This window comes from Onychostoma macrolepis, chromosome 01 (assembly GCF_012432095.1).
Source record: "Onychostoma macrolepis isolate SWU-2019 chromosome 01, ASM1243209v1, whole genome shotgun sequence".
Lineage (NCBI taxonomy): Eukaryota > Metazoa > Chordata > Actinopteri > Cypriniformes > Cyprinidae > Onychostoma > Onychostoma macrolepis.
In genome coordinates this window covers 15,703,055-15,728,716 of record NC_081155.1, presented here as the reverse complement: position 1 = coordinate 15,728,716, position 25,662 = coordinate 15,703,055, and the positions used below count along the sequence as shown (strand labels likewise).

The 25,662-nt window shown below is 36.1% G+C and overlaps 1 protein-coding gene across 4 annotated transcripts in view; it reads left to right on the top strand.

Annotated features, from left to right (window-relative positions):
- bcl9 (BCL9 transcription coactivator) overlaps positions 1–25,662 on the top strand; it is a 120,715-nt gene that overhangs the window by 88,749 nt on the left and 6,304 nt on the right. For 2 of the 4 annotated variants that reach the window (XM_058748059.1, XM_058747985.1), the window contains exons 3-8: positions 5,672–5,749; positions 16,498–16,910; positions 20,750–21,084; positions 24,088–24,198; positions 24,481–24,640; positions 25,484–25,583. In XM_058748059.1, the coding sequence (XP_058604042.1) occupies positions 16,555–16,910; positions 20,750–21,084; positions 24,088–24,198; positions 24,481–24,640; positions 25,484–25,583 (1,062 nt within the window). In that variant the 5' untranslated portion in view covers positions 5,672–5,749; positions 16,498–16,554. The remainder of the gene's footprint in view (positions 1–5,671; positions 5,750–16,497; positions 16,911–20,749; positions 21,085–24,087; positions 24,199–24,480; positions 24,641–25,483; positions 25,584–25,662) is intronic. The other 2 variants (XM_058748217.1, XM_058748143.1) reach the window with 2 other exon arrangements.

Below are 25,662 nucleotides of genomic sequence, written 5' to 3'. Positions count from 1 at the left end.
CCATTGTTAATATTTAAAAAAAACGAATTGAAGTAGAAATATTATGTAATTGTAACTTTTTATTATTTTAAAAACTTCATTAAGTGTAATTTTAACAAATCAGTCAATTTTAACCTTCAATATTATGGTAATGTAGTACCAACTGACTCTCGTGTATATTTTACAGCATTAGTTGAGAGAGTTTCTTTCCTTGAGAGAAAATTTGCCATGTACTGTACCTGATATATATCCAAAATAATCAATATTGAATCGCAAGCTTGTGAATGAGAATTGAATCGTGAAATTTGTATCATAACCCTGCTCTACAACCGACTAATAGTTTTATTTTTACAATGTATACTGGTACTCTGTACATTTGTGCACATGAAGTATTGTGTGTGTGTGTGTGTGTGTGTGTGAGAGCATGTCCATTTTCTCCAGTTGTGTGTGTGAATGCATGCATGCACGTGCACACACTTACGTGCCAGTGCACATCACCCTTCTCACCAGCTGGTCGTCTGACATCATGTCACCATGGCGCCAGGCCTTTGGCGGCCTGTAGAAGCCTGCAGCACCATGCCAACAGCACACACACAGAAACAGGAGTTTAGTCTTGCATTTAGGGAGCGGGAACACCGTGCCAACTCTGGTAGCCAAGCAGGAGAGCCTTTTACTGCAGACACACACATACACAGGAGCGAGTGTGATCCATGCCAGCGGTGGTCTCAGATCAGGAGAGCTCACTTCACTAGACAGACACAGACACTCCACTGAACAAAGGAACATACACGGCCAAGAGTGCAGCGCTGCATTTAGAGAGAGCGAGGAGGAGAACGGATGGAGGCACTGAACATTTGTCTACTGTTTAAGTTCGCAGGGTTCAGCCCGGGCCTGCACAGTTTACGGCTAATGCGTTTGGATAATGTTCAGGCGCTGTGGAGGAAACAGACGCACGCCTGGTAGAAATGGGCATTTGAGCATTCAAACTGCATGTGTAGCTATTGTATGAAACGGTGTTTTTGAGCTGAAAGACGAAAAATCACACTGCAAAAAAGCAATACAGTGGAATACAAATGCAACTGCACACTTATGGTAGTTTGTGAATAGTTTGGGGTTAATGAAAGGGTTGCTTGGTTCGAGTATAAGAAACCCTGGTGTATAAAGCATATATGCACTTTAAGATGGGAGTAACCGCAGTGTGATCTCAACATCAGTGAAACTTTTGTACAATACCAGTATTAACACTCTTTTTGATTTGTTCATGTATTTAAATAGTGTGTATAGTTAGTTTAGTTTATTATTTTATTTTGAGGATACTTTGAATCTCTCTCTTTGCTTCTTGATTTCTTGTACATCTCTTTCTTGCCAATAAATTGGTTTGAACGATATATTAGTCTATTGTTTGGCCAACTGGGGATTGACCAATGACAGTAAATTATCCTTATGTTGTTCCACAGAACACAAAAGAACACATTTATCATTATGTCCAAGCTAAGAGATTTCTATATGAATGTATAGAATATGACTTACTTTATGTTTCATGCCAGACAAAGTCAAGTAATTTGGCAAGCGATTAGACCATCTGTGTTTTTGGGTGAACTATCCCTTTTACTGTAATCTTTACTTAACTTGATTTTTAAATATTTTGATGTGAGTTCTGAAATATTGTTTAACACACAAATCAGCCGAGAGAGCAGTTATAAGCTAGTGATGTGCTAAATATAATATTGTTAACACCATGTAGTCATTTATTTATTTAGAAAGAAATTAATACTTTTATTTGGCAAGGATGCATTAAATTAGTCAAGAAGGAACACTGTAGACATTTTATTGTTAGGAAAGATTTTTATATAAAAATGCTGTTCTTTTTTTAACATTTTATCAAAATACTGAAATATGTATTTCCACAGAAACATTAAGCACCACAACTGATTCAATATTGATAATAATGAGAAATGTTACATAAGCAGTAAATCAGCATATTATAATGATTTCTGAAGGATCATGTGACACTGAAGACTGGAATAATGATGCCAAAAATTCAGCTTTGCCATCACAGGAATAATAACATTTAAAAAAAATATATATATAAAAGTTACTTTAAATTTGTAATATTTCACAATATTATTGTTTCTCTATTTACTGTGTTTTAATTAAACCTTAGTTAAGCCTAAAAGACTTTTCAAATACATTAAGAAAATGTAGGTGAACCTCTGAACATTAAGAGATTCAGCAACAAATAATTCCTCAACACATTTGTTCCTAAAGAATCAAAGAAATACAGCTGTCAATCCCAAACACTGACTGTACGAGCATTATTCATAGAGCACTGCTTTTCCTTTGTGTGAAATTATTATTATTATTATTTATTTTTTTTTTTGAGGGTCTGTGTTGGTCTAGAATCAGACTTTCTATCATATATGCAATACCTTTTATGCTTTCTAGATGATGAGTTGCATTAGTCCTCCGTTGAACCTAAATAAGTTCTTCTTCCTTTGTGAGGTACCAAGAGGTATGGTAGACTTATTTTTGTTTTACAGTACTGGACCGAGAGGGAATCATTGCCTTCCAGCAGCAGGGAAGCATATATGTTTCTGCACCAGTCCTCTCTGTACAGATAAACTGGTTTGTTGGAGCATGTGTGGAATGCTATTGTGAAAGCGCCGTACAGCAAAAGGTTAAGTCGTACCATGTCTGCTCGCGTCACTGTCTGCTGATGGGAGGCTTGGTGTATGTGTGTTTGCACACAAAAGAACCTGTAATTTGAGGCAGCTATATCTGACAGACTCATGAAGGCACCCAGTTTTGGGACAACTCTTGTACGTCATGTGTTTGTTAGCACCTCTCTGTGCATGTCTGATGTCACCTAGCTCAATGAGGATACAGCGTAAGCCTTTAATTAGCACATAACTATAAAACTGTTAAAAAGATTGACTATAACATAACCCTGGGCGTAGATACGGGCGAGCTGAAGGAAGTTTTTAGGTCTTGAATGAGGGAAGCCAACAATTACCTTGAAGTGATTGACAGAAAACAAGGGAAGGCGAGGAAAGTCGTAAATGTTGTGTTTTGTGAGATTATTAAAAAGTTATGAGTGTTGTTTATGATCTCAGCAGATTTAAAGGAACAATTGCTCCATAATGAAAATTGGTATTAATAACTCAACCCATGTTGTTCTAAACGGTGGATCGGAGGTTTTCAACTTTGTTCTGCTTTTTTATAGCATTAAAAAAATAACATGTGAGTTGTATAGGCTTGTGATTGATTATGATGGACAACTAGTCGTTTCTTATTTAAAAAATATATATATATATAGTTTTGTGTAAACTGTCTTAACACCTTTTTGAGCTATAGGCAGAGAAATAAGTCCCTTTTTTTTTTTTTTTTTTTTTCTTGCTTTTTTACTTTTATTTTTATACTTGCTTATTTTAATTTATACTTATTTTTTATATGCATTTCTTTATACTTGCTTATTTTATTTTAGAGCTATTTATTTTATGCATATTTTATTTGTCTGTCTGTAAGTGGGTGAGTAAACACCAAATTTGTCATTTTGGGAGAACTGTTATTTATTTATTTTGTCTGTAAAAATTGTTTTTATGTTTGTTTGTGTAGCAGATAAATAAAATAGTCTGATAACAATAGATGTGCTATTGCGGTCACATTAGGTCAGTGTTTGTGTCTCACTCTCTCTGTCATTGACACATTCAAGTCACACTGTGCGGTGACCATAGAATAATCTGAAATCTGCAGTCGTTCGGTCTCTGGTAGTGGCTTAACGTCACAGTGGAGCTCGTACTGAATGTGACTTCCTCAGATGATATGGCCAATTGATGTCACATCAGGAGAAATAATTTTGCTGTTAGAAACAACAGAGAAATGGTTCTCATGTGGCGATACACAGTTTCTCCCTGTTTGATTTGGTATAATATTCTGCTGACCCAACTATATGCCTTTTTACTTGATATTGATGCTCACATTTATTAAAAACCCACACATGTGCAGGCAAATTTAACTCTCAATACCAGTCATTTGCTGCTGTTCTATCCAAGTCATAATCTTCACTGGACTTGATAGTGAGAATGAACCGGATGTTTAAAATGCAGGAAGATTCTTTTAATGACTTTGGGGAAAGAGGAAGCTGGTTGTCGATCAGCTCGTGTTTGGAGTAGGAAGTGACCTCATTAGACGAGGAAGCTTCTGATGGGATTTAGAGTGTCACTTTGAAACAAAACAATGCGTCATTTCTTTACGACGTTGTATTGTCTGCTTTTTGTCTGAATGTGGGCTTTGAAGCTCAGTTTTTAACTGTGGGTGACGTGTGTTTGCATCAGTGCCTGGAACCTTTGATAAAATTATTTTGTGTCTTATGTCTATGAGTTTATTATATTTGGGGACACCCACACAGATTAGCATTTTCTCTTTCGCTCTCATTCATTCATTCATTCATTCATTCATTCATCTACTCTTGAACTGAAAGGTAAAATCTTGGTGATTTCTTGACACTTGGAGTAGAAGTGCTCCTCACCTGGTCACTGCACAAATATGCATGTCTATATCACTGTGTTTGTGCTTGTTCCGGAGACTTTCATTTTAGTGGTGTTTTTTTTTTCAAACTTTGCTTGTCAGGTTTGAAAGGCCAAGTTTGTCTAACATTGAATTCAAAATAAAATATTTTGAAGAATGTTAATGTTGCTCTTTTTAATGATGCATACAGTGTTTGGTGGCTGACAAGCTCCAAAAAGACGAAAACAAATGGCCAAATGTCTCTCTGAAGTCATAAATTGCTATATAAACAAGGGTTTGTAATGAAAGAAGTCTCTTATGCTCGCCAAGGCTGCATTTATTTAATCAAAAGTACAGTAAAAACGGTACAATTGTGAAATTACTTCAGTTTAAAATAACTCCTTCTGTTTTAATAATGAATGAATGAACAAATATTCAAATAAATAAATGCATGTGTGTGAGAATGTGCATGTGTATATATTTATTTCCTTGACACACACATTTATTTGCAATAAATGTTGTAACATTATGAAATATTTGCTACCATTTTAGATTAATCTAATGCATCCTTGCTGAATAAAAGTATTCATTTGGAAATTAATTAAAATAAAAAAGCCCCCAAATCTTTAAACAGCAGTGTATACATATAAAATTAATAAAAATAGCTACCTCACAGAAATTCTTGGTATCCACTTTCAAATTCAGTTCTTGCTCTCTCATATTTAAAAACACAAATGCATTTGCTGTCATTGACATCAAACCTGGAGCGTTACATCTTGATTGCCAAGTTTGAATATGTGCTGATGCAGTTGACATTTCGGAGCTACTGCTGACGGCTAGATTTGAAAGAAAAAAGTGGTATTATAAAGGTATTAAATGATATAAATGGTGATTTGCTTGAGCTATTTCTTTCACAGTTTTCATTATGGTATATTACAGCATATAGTGGGAGCGTGGGAGCGGGTTTGACAAGCTTGAAAATTCTTTATGATACACTTCTCAAACAAGTGTCATTCAATCAAAATCTGCTTCACCCATCTATTATTAATCAAGCCATTACCTCAGTCTATTTTGCAGATCTGGCTTTAACACACTGCTCTTGCCTCTTAAAGCATTTCCTCGGCAGTGTTACATTGGCCCTCAGAGTGTGTTTAATAAATGTGTATTCTCTGTCTCTCTCTCTCAGATCGTTGTGCGGTTGGTGGTGTTCTGTTGCAGTCAGTGCAGTCATGGCCACAGCTATATCGTGACATAGAGGGACATGGTGAGTGCCTTTGTTAATGCATTCATGTCAAACAGCAGCTGCGATTTGTATTTGTGTCATACACTACAATTCAGTGTGACATGATCCTTTACAAATCATTCTAATATCCTGATTTGGTGCTCAATTTCTTATGATTCTCGTTATTGAAAACGTGTGTGCTGCTTAGTGTTTTTGTGGAAACTGTGATGTGGTGTTTTTGTTTGTTTGTTTTCAGGGCTTTTTAATAAATGGAGAACAAAACAACAACATTTATATTAAATGGAAACTTTTGAACAGTAGTTGTATTAAAATTACAATGACCATTTAAAATTATATAGGTTCAGGACAGTTGATGTGCATTGGTTTGGACTTGACATCCTTGACTGGTTCAAGATATGTGGTGATCATTGCAGCCATTGTTCATGACCTTCATTCACCAGGTGTTTCAACAAGGTGATTAAGCTCCAGGATTAGTTTGAGGGACAATGGGCTAGTTTACATTCAGAACCTTGAACTCCTGTTCACCAGACATGAACCTGTGAACCTCTTTAGATACGGCTGAGTAGTCATTCTGAGCTATGGATCCACCAAGGATGGGTGAATATGATGCAGTCATGGATTGTGGTTTAAGTTTGAGGTCAACAATTCCTGTCTCAGGCGTCTCTGCATCCTGGCCCTGCTGTGGTCATGACGGCTAAACTGTGACCTGCAGGTTACTTAGAGGGTGTCCTTAAAATTATGGCTTGTAGATATTCTACATTGGGGCAGTTTTTCAATCTGATCTGCAGGAGTGTATGGCATTCCTCAGATGGATCTTGTAGGGCTTGGTGATATAGCCAAAAAATGATCACAAGATATGCATCACGATTTCATATGTCAATATCGATAATTGTCGTGATAAATTTCAAGTCTTTTGTGAAAAAGAAAGTTGAAAGGGAAAGTTGTAGAAACCAAACTGTTAATTGTGGTTTTAAACTGCTCTTTGGTCAGAACATGACAAACACTTCACGTTTTTGAATTCTTTACACTTTTCCAGTCATTTTTCGTTATCAAAATAAAAATCGTAATAGAAAAATTATTTTCTTAGTTTCTGCATGTTCTAATGAGTGATATCGTTTCAAATCATGATTTGTTGCCTTTGATGCGCATCTACTGCACATTTGACTGTAGCTTGAGTTGACCGTAGTAGTAGCTTGAGTCTAAATACATTTAGTATAAATGCACAAACACTATAGCTTAATCACAAAAATACTATAATTTTATTCGATTACTCCTTTAATACATTTATTACATGTCTGTATCAATCATATAATAAAATTCGATATGAATGCCCCATGTTTCTTCCACAATAGCATGGCACAGTTAGTTAATTCATGGTAAATGATGGCAATTTGTAGATTGAAAAGCCTTCTGACTGTATCGTTGTGCACAGTGTTTAAATCACAGAGTCGTTTGAGTTCTTGGATGAATTTAGACGCTTTACACTGGACTGTTTAGTGGTCCTGAAATGGACTCATCAGTGAGTAAACGCATATGCTCTAGTGAGCTTGCGCTGCGCTGCCGATTGAATGAGTGAATAAACGGTTCGTGTGCCACAGTTTAAATAAGTAGCGCTGTTTCCTTCTGCTTTTGGTACATAAACATTTATATTAAACATTTATCAGACTGTTGATATCGATTTTGGCGAGGAAAATTTATTTCACGATTTAATTATCGTTTTATCGCCCAGCCCTAGGATCAGGGCACTAAAGAAACTTGGATGGATGCTCTTGGATGGATGAGTCCTCCTGACTCTCTGTGAAACTTAGTGGTTGTAATCAAAATGTTCTGGACCTCTTTATGGATTCCAAAATCAATAATTATAGTCCAGAATTAATTTTTTGGGCTCTGAAGAGATTAGTGGAAGTTATTGTTATCATACGTTTCAGCGTTCACTCTTGTGAATTGAGTTTTGTCTTTTAAGAGAAATAAAGCTCAATGTATTGAAGGCCCATAATTAATTTACATTGAGCTAAGAATGCTGGTTTATTTATATTATATTGTATTATTTTATTTTATATCTGTGGGTAAGTTTGATTCTGATTACACAAAGTAACATGCTAAATGCATATTGCTCTTTAAAAGCAGAATTTATTAGTTTTATAATTAAGTTAAACCAATGTAATGTAGCCTTCAAGCAATAGTTAAATGATTAGATTAGTATTCACTATTAAATGATTTATAGCTAATAATTATGCAAAGTCATGTAATATTGATTGGTTTGACTGAGAAAGACCCTGTAATTAAAATAAGTTCTACATTTTGTTTGTTATATTGTAGAGGACACATTCAATCTATGTTACCTACCTACTAGTGTTGGGCGATATGGTCATTTTTCATATCGTCATATCGCCAGCCTGTGAGATCGCCGATACACGATATTATGGTGCATGGGTGGGGCAAGAGAGAGACTCTCTGTACTTGTCATGGGCTGTTTCATGGCTATTTGGTGATTTTAAACCACGCGTGTGTGTGTGTGTGTGAGAGAGAGAGAGAGAGCCTGGAAGTACCAATAACCGAAATAATATACTTTCAAACATACTTAAAAACTAATATGTTAAATATAAAAATATTTAAAACAGCTAGTTCATATTTTCGGATACAGCAGTCATACATCGCTAGTAGGGCCGTGCGTCCTACTGTGACAAGTTTGCTGCATCAGCACGGAAGTTATCAGTCTAAAAATTAGTCAAGGTGAAAATTAAAACTAGATTTATTTTAAAGACCAACAGTTTAACACTAAATATTGGACATAAACGAACACATTAAAGATACAAGTATTTTCAGGTAAGTTCATATTTTTGGAGTAAAGTTAAATTAAACAGATACATCAGTCATACAGCGCTCTGGACCCATGACGAGCTCTGTTTTAGACTGATAACTTATTAACTGCATATTTTCTTTTTTTTTTTTTATAATAACGATGATGAAGACTAAGCATCAATGTTTTTTGTTAATGTGCTGTAAAGAAAAATAAATGCTGCCGGTGCATTTATTTTTCATTCATAGCTCAAAGCTGTTCAAGAAGATGTCTAAAAGAGGTCTCTTTTTGCACTCTTGACAAAGCCTAATTTGTAAATAAAGGTTATCACCCTGCAGTTCAATTTTGATGTGGGCTTAGTTTTAGAGTGCATTTTTAAAACATTTCCAATGAGGAGGAGAAGCCTAATCCTCATTTGCGCATGTGTGAAGTGCGACGCTGGGGTGAAATAGCAGGGTAATTTGATAGCCCAGTAATAATAGGCCGCCTAATGATAATAGTTTTATACATTTAATAGGAGAATAAGCCTAATATCGTCTTGACTATCGGCGAAGACATCTGACTATCGTCTATCGGCACAACCCTACTACCTGCTTTTTCTGTCTTCTAAAGATATTGTAGATTTTTCTTTTTTTGGTAACAGCGTGTTACCCAGTTACCAGTACTTTTGACATCCCTACTTGTGCATATAGTTCACCTTAGTTTTTATTAAGTATAATTAAATTCTTAAAATATAGGCATTATGGTGTGCATCAGAGGTGTTCGGTCCTGCTGCTGGAGATCTGCCTTCCTGCTGTCTTGAGCTGCGACTGTAATTAAACGCGCACCTGAAGGAGCTAATCAGGGTCTTTGGTTCACTTATAAATTACAGTCAGGTGTGTTAGAGCAGATCTCTGCTAGAAGAAAAATCTGCAGGTGCAGGACAGAGTCCTTCTAGCTGATAAATAGACTAATTACGTGAAGTCACTTATCAGTTCATAAGTGTGCCGTATTAAGTGTTTATGGTGAACCAGTCTCCGCAGCATCTCTTTGGTGTAAAACGGTTTCGTAACGAGGCATGATGTGATAAACCACTTTTGAGTGTCTGTGTTAATCAGAGTATGAACCAGTGTGGCAAGCTATACTTTTAATGTGGTTAAAACATTTTAGTGCTCTAGTGCTAGTGAGAAATGTAGTTAAATTTAGTGTTGCTATTTATAATTGGTGTTATGAACTATTAATATTTAAAATTTTGTTCTCATTTCATTTTAATTTTAGTACTTTTAGCAGTTCAGTCAATAATTTAGTCTAGTCATTTTCAAATTTTTTGTTTATTTTTAGTTTTTAATTTATTAATTCTATTTTAATTTACTATTAAATCATTTTTAATACTAGGCAGTATTTAAACCATTATTTATGTAATTATAGTATTCATTAATATTTTGAATTAGCATTTTTATATTTTCAAATTTAATTATTTAATTACTTTGTCATATTTGTTTTTTATTTTAATTTCAGTTTTACTAATTTTAGTACTTCAAAGTTTTATTTCAGTTAGTTGCCAATGCATTATTTCTCATTTTCATTTAAGTTCAGGTTTGTTTAATTTTATTTCAGCTTTATTTTCATAAACATTTTAATAGTTTTAGTTAAGAGAGTGTTCACTCAAAAATTTAAATTCATGTCATTGTTTATTCACCCTCAATTTGTTTCTAACCTGTACGAGTTTCATTTTTCCGCTGAACACAAAACAAGATATTTTGAAGAATGTTGGTAAACAAACAGTTCACAGTAACCATTGACTTCTAGAGTAATTTTTTCCCCCCATTCTATTGAAGTCAATGGCTACCGTCAACTGTTTGGTCATTTTGGGGGAACTATCCCTTTACAATAACAACACAGCTTTTCATTACTTCCATCACTGCTTATAACGGAGACATTTTGTTGATCACATAGTTTAGCCCATATATTGCACATCAAATTTGCATGGTGATTTTTGTTGCATGCTGTTTGCTTTCACAGAGAAAGTTATGCATTTGCCTTGTTTGCCTTTAAGCACACTACAATATGTTTACTGGTTTCTCTGAGAAGCATCTATACGTGAAGACACATTCGTGTAGCTCAAGTCTGGTGCTAGCAATGCGAAGGTCATGAGTTCGATTCAAACAACCCAGTGTATAGTTTGAATGCATGCTAGTTGTTTTATGTAAAAGCGTCCGCCGAATGCATGAATGTCTGGATGCCTAGTCGGTCTGCGACGGACCTGCGGTTGTTTTATAATCTACAATTGACAGGCAGATCTGCTTGTTTGTGTCTTTGTCACTGTAGGCACTCGGCCAAAGCAGACGGTCAGTTTAGACTTGTTTCCTATCGATTATTTGTGCATTATAAATGGGATATGCATATGTCTGGCCTTTTAAAAAATTTTTATAAAGAATGAAGACATTTCTGTGTAACCATCTAACTCGGAGCGGTTCAGATTGATGGATTTTATGTCGACTGTTTGTTCTGGCTGCTATATCCAGCCGTAAATCATGCTAGCTGTCTCTTTAGTTGTCTTTATTGTATTAACAGAAGCTACGTCTAATAGCAGTATAATATCATTTTCATACGCTGTCTTTATTGGTAAAGACTAGGATTTGGGTGCGGAAAACCACAGCTCGCATTAAACGACAACTTAAGTGCGTGCATGTTTATTTATTTTTTCCACCCAAAGGCAATGGCTTTCAAGGTTATAGCAGCTCTTTTTGTCTGTGTGAGGAAAAATATGAGAAATCCTTTTCACCATGATGCCGCACGCGTGTGTGTTCGGGGCCCACACGTCTCCTACACACATGCACACTCTCTTTATGATTTATAAGTGGGAGTATACAGCCCTTGAGCCATGCAAAATGGAAATGGAGTTTAGGAAGCTTTGCTTTAACTGAATAAGGGTGGCAGGACCTCTGCCGTAAACAGCCCATTACACAGTTCATATAGTCATTTAAGCCTCACGGCTCTGTGGCGTCCAGCGCGGCTGTCTGTGTGCGCCACGCACCTCCTGCTATTTTTCTATTTGCCTGTTTGCGTTCCTGATGATGCCCCGTAGCAGCACCAACGGCCGGCCGCATCCCGAGTGCCTTGATACTGCTGTGCCAGTTTGGAGGTAATGGATTGTGGAAATGCACAGTGAACGGGCTTGATCCACTTCTGAAGCAAGCTTCTTTCTTTCTTTTTCTTCCTCTTCCTCCAGCCTTTGACAATATAGCATACCAATAATACATAGAAAAAAATTTAGGTACCATTTTGTTTTTCAATTTAATTGTTTAATTTTAATTTTATTTTCAAAACATTATAGCGTAAATATTCCCAGTCTTTTCTTTCTCTACCTCCAGCCTTTTAAAATATATCTATATGTTTACTAATAATTATACATAGAAAAATATATATGTAGGTACTTTTTGCTTTTATTTATTGAAACTGCATTGTTGAAGCTGTGGTTTTCATACTTATTTGATATTTCATATTAATTTAAATTGGTATATTAATATGTATCTATCCCAGATTTCACTGGATATCTTGTCACACTGGCCACTGTTTTCACATTTTTCTTGTTCCCACTCGCTCAAGGCTGGACAGGAAGTGTAAGAGCGTTCTGGAATGTTTGTCCATTTCTGAGAAGGAAGTGGAAATGTTTGAGCTTGAATACATGTGCGTTTTCTTTCCCTTTTTATAGCTTCACAAGTTTAAGACTTGTTCCAGGCTTCTTGGACTCAGAATCGAATGTTAACTTATTTTTTTGATTTCAAGTCAACATGAGATCAAAATAGACGCAGATCACTTTGAATTTTTCGAAATGTATCAACGCATGTTTAAAAGAAAAATAAACGTAGTTGCTTTTTCTCAAACACCAATCCATGTTGACCTTTTAATACTATTCTAGTAGATCTTGGGATTCCATTGGAAATGTAGTAAACCTACACTATAGCTTTAAGTGCACATGCATTGTAAATCTTGGCGCAGATTGGTGGGTACGGGTGTGTTTTTGAGGCTGTTGTAGATCCAGGGCCTGTCTGTTAGGGTTGCCTTGGCAACGGTGTTTGTGGGTGTGCGTGCATGAAGAGAAATGTCTGTGGCGGGCTGAAGAAGGCTTGACGGCCATGCTGCTGCTGCTGCTGTACGCCATTAGAGCTATGCACCGGAGCAGCACACCGGCCTCTCACACGGCGTACGCTGAAATCTGAGAATGTCAGTATGCAAGTGTGGGTTCAGGAGGAGAGAGAGGGGCCATGCAAGGAAACCACGCTTTTAAATGACAAAAAATGAAATGGCTGCCTCGGTTGACATGCTCTTTTCTCTTTATGTGCTTCCTTTTTACTTTTTGTGATATTAAACAGACACGCTACTGTTCAAAAGTTTGAGTTTGGTGCAGTTTTATTTTATTTTTTTAAAGAAAGAAATGAATTGTTCTATTCAAGGATGAATTAATTGAACAAAAGTGACAAAAACATTTATAATGTTTCAATTTCTATTTTAAATGTGGTTGTTTTGAACTTTTTCAGAAAGCCTGAAAATACCTTTCCACCAAATTATGAAGCAGCACAACTGTTTTCAATATTGATAAGAAATGTCTTGAGCAGAAAATCAGCATATTAGAATGATTTCTGAAGGATCATGTGACACTGATCCTAAAAATTCATTTTTGCATTACTTGAATAAATTACATTTTTAAAATATATTTAAATAGAAAAGTTATTTTAAATTGCAATAATATTTCACAATACTACCGTTTTTGTGTTTTTACTCAAATAAATGGCCCGCATAAGAGACTTAATTAAAAATTTATTTTTAAATAAATATCTTCATAAAGATGTATTAAAATGTTCCTTTACAAAAATATTCCATATTAAAAAATCGACCCCAAGCTTGAGAGTAGTATGTTTGCTTATTTTGCACTGCAAATAAATCTTGGTAACTGGATAGGTGAAACTAAAAAGCAGACCGAATACTTCAGAATAAACAAATGTTAACACTTTTTTTTTTTTTTTTTTTTTTTATCATTTTATTTAGTCAATAACATGCATTAACACTTAACAGATTGTTAGATATGTACTTGCACCTCTTCTTTGACATAAATGGAAAGCAATGAAAAGCTGCAAATCAGTGTGAAACACAATTTGCGTCGTTAGTTGAATTAAGGAGCTTTTATTCTGCTAATAGAATTTTAATCGCGTGTCGCCAGTGTGGCCAAATAATTTTTCACATTCACATGCCTTACTTTTACTTGCAATATGTGAGCAATATGCTTTGATGTTGATGTTTTAAGTTGGATCGCATTTGGGTTTAGATGATGTGTTTGGAAAATAGTATAATAAACTGTGAAAAATTTACCTGAATTCATGTGATCTAAATGAGATTTAATAAGCATTTGAATATGATTGTTTTTCTTATTTAATTCCGATCAGCCCTTTTTTTTCTGAAACGCTTTATGAAAGCGTTTATGGGTTTAGTGTTCAATTATATTAAATCCCCAAAATGGAGTCTTGGTGTTGAGTTAGCACTGTCTTTCAGTGCTCACTGTTAGGCCGGGAGGGAATATGTGAGATACTTACATCATTTGAGTGTTTTGGAAGCTGTCCTGAATATTTTCTGGATGACAACGCAGTCTGACACTGCAGCTTTTTTAGAGGGTTCTCATATCTTATGAAAGCTAGATTTTGCACAAAGACAGAATCCCCCTACATGTTAACACAATCTCATTTACACACGGAAGCACTAGCACACCCTGAAAAACGAACTTAATCATTCCCACTCCTGTGATTTTTGTACATTTACTGTCAAGTGTAAAGAATTCTAGTCACTTATCAGTTGAGTTGTCGACTCACCCACAGCTGTTTCTGTTAGAGAGATCTGGGTTACAAGGTGGTACATATTATGTGCTGCTTGCGCTTTCTTTCTGTCTCTTTCTACACTTGTAATCTGAGTTTCTTTTACATTTATGATTTACTCTCGGTTTTAACATCAGATTTGGGCTTTGGTAATCATATACACTACCGTTCAAAGGTTTGGGGTTGGTAAGGGTTTTTTGGAAAAAGTCTTATGCTCACCAAGTCTGCATTTATTTGATCAAAAATTCTGTAAAAATTGTTAGAATTTTATCTCAATATTACTATTTACAATAACTCTTTTCTATTTGAATATATTTTCAAATGCAATTTATTCCTGTGATGCAAAGCTGAATTTTCAGCATCATTATTCCAGTCTTCAATGTCACATGATCCATCAGAAATCATTCTAATATACTGATTTGCTGCTCAAGAAACATTTCTTAACATTATCAATGTTGAAAACTGTTGTGCTGCTTGATATTTTTTTAAAACATTTTTTCTATGATTTTTTTTTTTTTTAATTACTAGAAAGTTCAAAAGAAAAGCATTCATTTGAAATGGTAAATAAACTTATATTGTCGCAAAAATATTTCTTTTAAAATAAAGAGCACTTTATTTTATAGTTAACATACTATGTACTTATTATAGCAGCTGCAGTAATTGGTTAATAACCAGCTACTAAACATAACCTTAACCCTTGTAGTTAACTTATACTACCCAAATCCATACCATATAATACTACCATATAAATACTACTATAATATTTATACTACCTTTCTTGGTTAAGTACACGGTAAGTATGCATACTGTAAAATAAAGTGTAACTGTCTTTCGAAAAATATATACTGACCTCAAACTTTTTAACTGTTTATTATGTGCTATGTAGCTTTCATGCAAAAAGGTGAATATTCATCCTAGTTTGAGAGCGGTGAGGGAGAAAATGATGCCAATTGGAAAGTGCAACGGTTCGGACCAAGATTGGCAAGTCAAAGTATTTCAAATCCAAGTACGTCATGAGACTGACTTTTGCTAAATGTTTCAAGGTATTGTCCAGTTGGTTATTTGAACACTTCAGTTTTCCACCCTTGGTTCCATCCATTTCATGCTTGGATTTCTAAGTTTTCCGGTCCTATTACAGAGCCTTGCATGATGGTTCTCCTCGCTTTAACTGTGTTCTCAGCATGATGTTCTTTTGCAAACAACAAAATCCACCAGCGAACTGTTTTCAGTCTATCACACGCCTCCATCCGAGATGTTACACGACCACTTGTTTTCAACAAATCGCTCTTTTGGTGGCCTTCAGTCTGACTCTTCAGTGAGTTTTGGATGATGGCCACTGCCTGGCAGATTCACAGCTCCACATTTTCTCACCTTGAACTTCACAATGTTTTGGAGAATATGCAGTGACTTGAAATTTGCTTATATTCTTGGCGTGACTGGTATTTTTTATTTTTTAAATTTTTTTGAGTAATTTGACTTGGATGTGTTAGTAATGTTGCTTGGTTTTCATGTTGTTGTAACTTGGTGTGGATGTTCATAGCCACTTCAGGTTATTCAGACAGTTATGGAACATGTCTGCACAGGTGGACAAACAAGTAAACATGTGACTTAGTGTTAGTTACTTCAGAGCTAATGTAGGTGTGGCAATGCAAGGAGAAATGTAGACTTTATTATGCACTGCCATTTTAGAATTTTTATTCAGCAAGGATACATAAAATTGATCAAAAGTGACCATAAAGACATTTATGATGTTGCAGAAGATTTGCATTTAAAATAAATGCTGTTCTTTTGAACTTTTTATTCTTTAAAAAAAAAAAATGCAGCACTGTTTGCATACAAATAACAAATGTTTCTTGGGCAGCAAATCAGCATATTAGAATGATTTCTGAAGGATCATGGAGCAATGATGCTGAAAATTCAGCTTTGCATCACAAGAATAAATTAAGTTTTAAAATATATTCAAATAGAAAATGGTTATTTTAAAATGTAGTAATATTTCACAATATTACTGTATCTTTTAATTGAATAAATGCAGCCTTGGTGAACATAATAGATTTATTTAAAAAACATAAAAAAAATCTGACTAAACCAACTGTTCTTTGCTTGTTTGTTTGTTTGTTTAGTGTGGCCAGGGGCTGTGAGGGCTCCTCGGGGAGACTCCAGACAAGCCCACACAGAGAATGCTGGAGGTGCAGGAGGAGAGACCAGCAGCAGCAGCAGCAGCAGCAGCCACAGCCACGGCAACCACCGCAGCTACCGGAACCACAGGAAACGCTTCGGGCAGGAAGGAGAAGGCCAAAGAACGGCAAGAGGAGGGCCAGGACTGCGGCAGCCCTGTCGCAACCCCCAATACCGGGCCCCGGAGCACCCGGGCCAAAGCTACGCCCACCTCTACACACACACACTCCCACACACATACACACACCCCCAGTCCCCACCAGCACTCTACTGCTCCTGCCTCTGTCGCACTGGGACTGACGTCAATGCATTCCAGCAACCCCAAAGTGAGGAACTCTCCATCGGCTAACACTCAGAGGTGAGAGAACTGTATACGTGTACGAACTATTCCTTGAAACCAAAGTTTTATTAGTTTTGTACTGAAAGAAATTTTATATTTTTATTCAGCAAGGATGCATTAAATTAATCAAAAGTGACAGTAAAGACATTCATAATGTTACAAAAGTCTTATGTTTCAAATAAAGGCTCTTCTTTTAAACTATTCATCAAAAATCATATAAAAAGGTATTATGGTTTCTATAAAAATATTAAGCAGCTGTTTTCAACTTTGGTAATAATTAGAAATATATGTTGAGCAGCAAATCAGCATCTTAGAATGATTTCTGAAGGATCATGTGACACTGAAGACTGCAGTAATGATGCTGAAAATTCAGCTTTGAATCTTACCGAACTTTTCAACAATAGTGTATATAACAATACAATAATAAATGCTGAAATGAATAAGAAAAAGTTTTATTTCAGTATGGCATGCAAGAATTATATAGAAGTGAATTCAAGAGCTTTAGGAAAGATGTGGATTAACATTCATTTTAAACAATGGAAGCAATATTTAGCATTTTTATGTGATTTCATATAAAGGGTTAGCTCACCCAAATATGAAAATTGTCATTAATTACTCTCCCTCATGTCGTTCCAAACCTGTAAGACCTTTGTTCATCTTCAGAACACAAATTAAGATATTTTTGATAAAATCCGAGAGCTCTCTGACCTTTCATAGACAGCAATGCAACTGTCACGTTCAAGGCCCAGAAACGTAATAAGGACATAGTTAAAATAGTCCATTGGACATCAGTGGTTCAACTCTAATGTTATGAAGCTATGAGATTACTTTTTGTGCTCAAAGAAAACAAAAATAACTACAAAAAGTATTCTTATAGCTTCATAACATTACATTATTTTTGAACCACTGATGTCACATGGACTGTTTTAACTAGGCCTATCGCAATAATCAATACATCGACTTATTGCTCAATATATGCACATTACCTCAGTCATTTTTGGTTTAACTATATTTACATAAAAATGAATGTCACCATGTTTTTTGCATTCCACTTGCTCCTGTGTCTTTTGCAGCTTCTCGTACATAATGTGGTGAATTCATGAGGTACTAGTTCAAATTTAAAAATTGCTTCTATGAAAAAAAAGTTTCATCTGCAGATATGGCCTTGTTTAGGGATCTGTGCCTTTGTGCATACGGACATCTGACTGCTAAGTAGGGATTGTGTTTTTTAGCAATAGTGTGCACCCTTAATTTACAGAGAAAAGAAGGTCAGGGAAAAATCTCCATACAATTTTTCTACATGTTACTTTGTGCTTTTTGTTAGAAAATCTTTATTTACTATTTATTAAAGTTTTTTTTAAGGTATCTAATATTTAGCTATTTCTAAATATTTTTAAGAATGAAAAGTTTGTTGTCTTTGAAAGTGTGTAGGTTGCCTTGCATTATTACGCCGTTATATTACGATTATATATTCGGTGGCATAAAATGATATAATATTTCTGGGGCAATATATCGCACAACAAAAAGTTGTTATTGTGACAGGCCTAATTTTAACGATGTCCTTACTACCTTTCTGGGCCTTGAACGTGTCAGTTGCATGGAGGTCTATGCAGGGTCAGAAAGCTCTCGGATGTCATATAGCCTATTGATTTAGGAAAATACGTAGTATTGCATATCCCTAATTTTAATAAATTATTGAAATAGTTTTTTGTTTTATTCCCCTGGGTAAAATGCCTTAATAAACAGTTTTAATGCAGTCAGACACAATTGCGGATACTATTAATTCACCACTATCTTATATTAAACCGTTCTTAAGTGTATGAGGAGTAGTTGTTGTTTTAATTTCTCCCTAATGGAGATGCGCCACACCAGCGAATCATTTGCTGCCCACTTACTCGCAATTCCCACCCTCCTTATGGCCATTGAGCTGTCTCTTATAGACAGGAAACCAGTGCAAGCTGAAGTAACTGCAGCACAAGTGCAGGGCAAACTGTGCCCTAAAGGCAGCACTGGACCTGGAAAGCTTCCAGAACCTCATTGAGCATTTGAGAAACTGACCCACTTCAGCTCAGCCAGAGCATATACATCCCGCCCTGCTGGACGTTGGTTCCAAAATGGCTGCTCTTGCTGATTCACAGATCTGGAATTGGTTAAGGAGTCTGCAGCGGGGCTCCTGGGAGTCCTTCAGTGAACGCTATGGCCCATAGCCTAATCACAACCCATTCTGTATATGTTTGCGGCTGCTGTCCAAAGCGTTTGGATTTTCTCTGAATGCTGGAAAATATTTTGCATTGTGCGCAGAGCTCTGAAACATGGCCATGGCCTGTGAAACCGGTACCTCACTTTTGGAAAGCAGTTTGTGCTTTCAGGCTGACATTAGGATCCAATATGGAGGCAAAATGGACAAAAATATGAGTTTTACTGCCAAACTCAAAGGTGTCCAACAATGACCAGCCCTTACCGTTGGCGTGTAACTGGTTTCCCTGGTAACCAGGCGCTGTGAACCCATTGCTTTGGGTATGGATGAAGGCTAGCTTGTGGGAGATCTGGTTTGACGAGTTTTGATTAAATATTAACCTGGCAGTCGGTCAACAAAGAACAGGCTAGGACAGAAGGTCGCTGAGAGTACTGTAATTGCGTCACCAGTACACGTCAAGATTCCCTTCTATTATCGAATGGCATGTTTTCAGGGTGTGGTGGCTACGATCGGTCAGTCAGCTGCTAAGATATGACTCAGTCGTCTCCACTTTTTCATTCTGGCCTAAGTGGTGTTCTTTACCAAAGAAAGGGAAGTTAATAGGATTCTGCTGGTTTTCCACCGACAAAGTGGAAATGGCAGAAACGTTTATTATATTTTCTAAGATCTTGTTTTGTGTTCCTGATGTTGCAGCATATGGAACTATTGAGTAAATGCATTTTTTTGTCTTGAAGGTATTATGAATAGGATACAATCTTGCTGTGACTGTTATAAATTTATAATTCAAAATATGCAATAAAAACATAAATAAATGGCAACCTAGCAACCTTTTTGTTTTTAAAGAAATCAGTTTTATTCAGCAAGGTTGCATTTAATTGATGCACTTGACAGTTAATTTTATTTTATTTTTTTCTGAAAAATTTGTTACTGAAATCCTAAAAAAAAATGTATCAGGGTTTCCACAAAAAATAAGGCAAAACAACCTGTTGGTGGTGATTTAAAAAAAAAAAAAAAAGAGCCATAAGCACCAAATCAGCATATTAGAATGATTTCTGAAGGATCATGTGACACTGAAGACTGGAGTAATGATGCTAAAAATGTGGCTTTGCATCACAGGAATAAATTACATGTTAAATTTATATATTAAATGTAATATTTTGCAGTATTACTGTTTTCACTTTATTTTTATCAAATAAATGAACTTTAGTGAGCATTAGAGACTTATTTCAAAAGAATTAAGTACTGATTAAAAATCATACAGACCCGTAACCTTTGAACAGTAGTGTTCATTTTTGTTAAATATTTAAGAAATATTAAAAAGTATAAAGCATTTTCAGCACAGTGTGCAATGCTAATGTTCAAATTATCACAGAAAATTACACATTAAAGCTTGTAACACTTGATAACACCATGATACATAATAAACAAATAAGGCAAATTAATTTACATTACCATTAATAGGCCCCAAACTCTCTCGTATTTGGACATTGTTGACGACTTTTAATATTAAATAACTGTTTGATTTGAAAAATATTTAGATGTTCATTTTTGTATTTGTTCAGCAGTGCCAGTGTTGTTTCTTAATGCTGACATTGATCTTCATCATCTAAACTGTGTGCCCTGGGTCAATCTCACCCATTTTTCATTTGGCTTTTCTCAGCAGTCCGAAATCCAAGCAGGAGGCAATGGTGAGGTCGCCACCCGTGATGTCCCCCTCCAGCGCCGCACAAATGGACTCCAAACTGCCCAACCAGGGAAAGCAAGGGGGCGCTGGCAGCCAATCACAGCCGTCTCCTTGTGACCCCAAGTCGCTGAGTGGAAGCCACACACCCAAAGGTCCCCAAGGCCCCATAGGGAGTATGGGACTCAAAAATGGACAAGGCCTGAGTTCAGGCAATGGGGCAAAAGGCAAGATTAAAAGAGAGAGAAGCACTTCAGTGGAGTCATTCGAACAAAGGGATACAGGAACGCCAAACAATGAAGGGGACCAGAAAGGTAAAATAAAATGTGATTTTTGTTTATTTTTCACATGCATTTTGAATTATGAAGCTGTTTCAGAGCTCTTGCATTCATAGTGTGTCATTCATTAAAGGGATAATTTACCACTATGGTTTTAGATGACATCTAGTGTGGTTTTAAGCATCTCCAGTATCTTGCATTACTATATTGGTCAGGTAATTATATTGAGCATGATGTGCAATATTTTTGTACCTCTGAATATTATGATCATCCTGTGGCACAGAGTGATACTATTACCACCTTGCTTTGGCATTGAATGGACATCAGTTTTGTGCATTAGGCCCATTCTCAGGAAATGGAGCGGTTTTTGTTTAAACTTTTTTTTTTTTCCATTTGTTTCATTCATTAATTTAAAAAAAAACTGTTACAACTGAACTTCCAAGAAGTAATATTTGTCTCACCTCAGATCCATGTACTGTAGCACTGTAACCTGCATAACGCAATGAGATTAGTCGTCAACCAAGTTGTTGTTGTTGTTGTTCTTTAATGGCCAAATTTTAAAGTGCTACCTCCATTGCTTAAAATGTGGTTACAGCCTTTCAAAGTACAGTAGTTTTTAATTTATCATTCATTGCTAACCCTTAAGCGCTAGGCTACATTATGCAGCCCTCTCACAGTTGGGAATTATATTATTTACAAGTTTGGTCGTATCTGGTTATTTTGTTTCTGCCTTGTAATAAATCACACATTATAATTGGATGAATTTACATCACATAGAGGGAAAATTAATAAACTTGATAATTATGTATTTTGCTTGACGGGGCAAATCCAAGCAAACGTGATAAAATGCTGATCAAGAATGCAAGATAGTCTTTTTGTTTTTTTCAATGATGGTCAAAAAACTTTCAACAAGATGCAATGCAAAATGAATGTTAGAAATATAAATAGAAAGGTGCAGAATTGTGACATTGGCAATAGTAATATCTTATTTATAATGGATAATATTATTTCACAATTTCTGAATTGCACACTAGACTGAAAACTTGGAAGTATGTTATGGGAACAGGCATAGCATGATGTTCAGAGAATGACCCATTAATGTCCTAGTTCTTCTGTTTTGAATTGTTTAATAAGGGTCTTTTTATGCTTTAATGTAGTGCTGGGCTATCATTTTCATATGGTTTTGGATGCACATTCTGTTTTCTTTGTGTCCATATAGAGAATATGGCAAAGCTCCATTGCGAATGACCTTTAAATGACCCATGATGCTAACACGCACCTTATCCCAAGGGCCACACATTTTCGCTGGTTTTCTTGTCTCGTGTATGCGTTTGTTCGTTTGGCAGGGTTGCACTGAGGGCTGTAGTGGTGCATGAAGACATTCACACCCCTGTATGTTTTCTAGTGGCAGCATCACAGGATAGGCCTGGTTTAGGAACGCCAGGGAACAAACCATTTGGTTTGCTGAGTGAGGGGGAGCCACCTTGCTGCTTTTTTTTTTCTCGCTCTTCTCTCCCCTTTAAGGTTGGTGTTCCTGACAGTCTGAAGGACCCCTGCTGGTTGTTAATGCCTCTGCATAAACATTTCAGTGTGACGCTCAAGCATTTTTTTTTTTTGTTCTTTTGTTTTCGTTTCAGATTCTATTTTTTAAACCAGCTTTTCTCCGTTTAATTTTCTTCATTGGTAATTCTTGAGGTGCAGCATTAAAGTCTGTCAGTCTATGTTTAAATGTTAGTTTTAAATGCTGATGTTGATGTTTAAGTCAGAAATGGCTTGTTCAGAAGCAACCTGTTTGGTTTTCTTTGTGTACCAATGTGCTTGTATGCTCACAGGGAGACAGCTTGTAAGTCTGTTTGTTGTGCGTGTTTGTGTTTGTTCAAGCTGTCGAGAGTTTGCTCTTGCCGTTTGAGCCGTGTGTGTTGTCTGTACACAGGAAGTCTTATATCTCCCCTTTTGACCCGACTGTGTCCTAGTTTCAGTGAGATGTTGTGGTCTGGGAACTAACCAGCTGGATAGACACTAACAATGGTGCTACTGTATTGTCTTTTTAAAACCTTGATCACACTGACAGTGGTGATTTTTTTTTTTTTTTCTCCTCACTGGAGGTCATCTGTTTTGATTGTTGTAGGTGTTCCTTTTAACTCCTGGATGCCGTAATGTTTTTGGTGGGCTGCACAACTGGCCATAATTGTTGAAAATCTGAACAAATATGACAAGCGTTTCCAGTAAAAATAAGATGATGGTTTTTTTTTCCCATAAAAAATGTAGTGGTTAAATTTAATCCTATCAGTCTTGAAAGTATGTGTAAATGCAAAAGCTAATTCACTTGTATGTATTTATATCTCTTGTGTGTTAGGTAGATATAAAATTGCCAGTGTTTTTGTGCATTAAACTTACAAAATACTATATGTGCATTGTCTAGGAGTTTATGTAACTGTAAATTTCTGTGCATTGAGTTTTTGAAACTTTTAACCTCATAATTGGTGAAGTGTAGGTGGCTGGGTCGCATACAGTTATTGTACTTTCACTTCTCTAAAACTTTGAGAACTGGCCTGTGGTTTCATGACATTTAATGGTGACTAAGAACTTTCTATTTTGCCCATTTTGTCTATTTTTTTTTCTTGGGAGAGCAATGAGTGTATTTTTGGCTCCAAGTTATCCAAAGTTTGTTTTAAGCCATCCTAGACACCTTTAAAAGTTTCAGAACAGCCTAAATTAGTCAACATGGCATGAAGAGAAGAATGCCAAAGGATAGCACATCACTTTCCAGACAAATGTGGAATTTATAATGAATAGAAATGCACAATGTATTCATGTTGATGTAAAAAAAGAGGACTGTTGAGAGGACTGTTGCTCACAAAGTCTGAACCTAGCCTGGTGCTGCAGTACACTGCCATTGGTGATTTTGTTGCATTTTCTATCCACCGATGTGTTTGAGAAACAACCATGCAGTTTAGTAGTGATGTGCTTCCCAGCAGTAGAAATCAAATGACTGTTTCATGAACATCATGGTAATCTTACTCTTATGTCTCTCTAAAGAAATGGGCAGTAGAGCGAAAAGGTTATGTGTTGGAGAGCGACGGTTGCCATACAGCGGTGCAGATTGGTGTTCAGGGGGAGAGAGTGATGAAGAAGACCCAGGATTCTTCAGTATGTGGTTTCAATATTTCATTTTTTGTTTTTAATAAAATGCATTTAAAATGTAGAACAGTTCTTACCTTTAAAAAAATGTAGGTATGAAATGGTAATTATTGTCATCTCGTGGCACAGATTTATTATGTAGTAATAAGAAACTGACTTGTAATTACAAATTAAATTTACAAACTAATAACATTTTAAATCTTACTCGTTAAACAGTGATTAGCAAAATGTTATCTTATTGTTGCTAATGCTATGTGATCATATCCATAATGCTGCTTATGTTTTGCACAGACTGCAACTCCGCTGACATAAAGCCAGATCCAGTTGCTCTTTCTGCTTCTACGCCTACCCATAATACAGTTGGAGGACAAAGCACAGCGTCTGAATTGGGGAGTGGGCAGAAACCAGGGTCAAAGGTCGTTTACGTCTTCACCACAGAGATGGCCAACAAGTAAAGATTTCCTGTTTCTTTATAAATGGTGCTTGTCATAATACAATTGTGAACATGTGCTAAAGCACCCTCAGGTGCACTGCTAAAATGCAGTTTTTGTTAAATAATAGTGCCATGGTTTTGTCAGTTCAAAGAAGCAAAGGCCTCTGTCACTAACTATCTCTTTCATATTTCCTTTTTGCTGAGCTAAGAAATGTCTAAAAGTAGTAGTGGTAAAAGATGAAAGCGTTCGAGCACTGACAGCAACATGTTTGCCTAAACTAGTCTCTTAGATGGCAGATATTAGAATGACAGGATGTGTCAGAAACTTTGTCAGATGTTGTGACCATAACGAAAGTCTCCCACATAGCAGTGCCATTACTGCTCTGCCATCACACTAGATGGGACTGAGCCCAGTGTCAATTTCTTGTGACTATTTGTCTATCCTTGTCTAGCACTGGTGTGAATGTGGCTATGGACAGTCACAGTACTCATTACTAGCGTGTAACGTAGTGGGAGTGAAATAAATATGTTCTGTAATAAAACTGAAAAGTGATTTCTGTGCCACTATCATCACTGAACAGAATTTCTAAAAAGTTTTTAAATTGCTTGAGCCAGTGTTGCTTTGTCTGTCTATTTGGCATGCTCAAACAAACAGCAATTTTATAGTAGTGCCACAGATACAGATTGCTTACAGCTTTCAAGAAAATCAACTTTTGTTTCTACATATTAAACTGGGATTGACAAAAGTATTTAACATGAAAATAAATACACACTTCAGCTTTAAATTAGATATTAAAGTGAATACTGTTGGTCAGATGAGTTATGCAAAGCTTTGACTGACTTATTTTCTTCCCATCTCAGGGCGGCAGATGCAGTCATAACGGGACATGTAGATAACATCATCACTTACCACATGAATAATATCTCTAATGGCAAGGGTGGAAAGTCCCAGCTCCCCCTGGTAAGAAAGGACATCACTGAATTGTGATTACACTAAATGTCAAGAATGTTTGCTACTGAATGTCAAGATCTTCACAGAC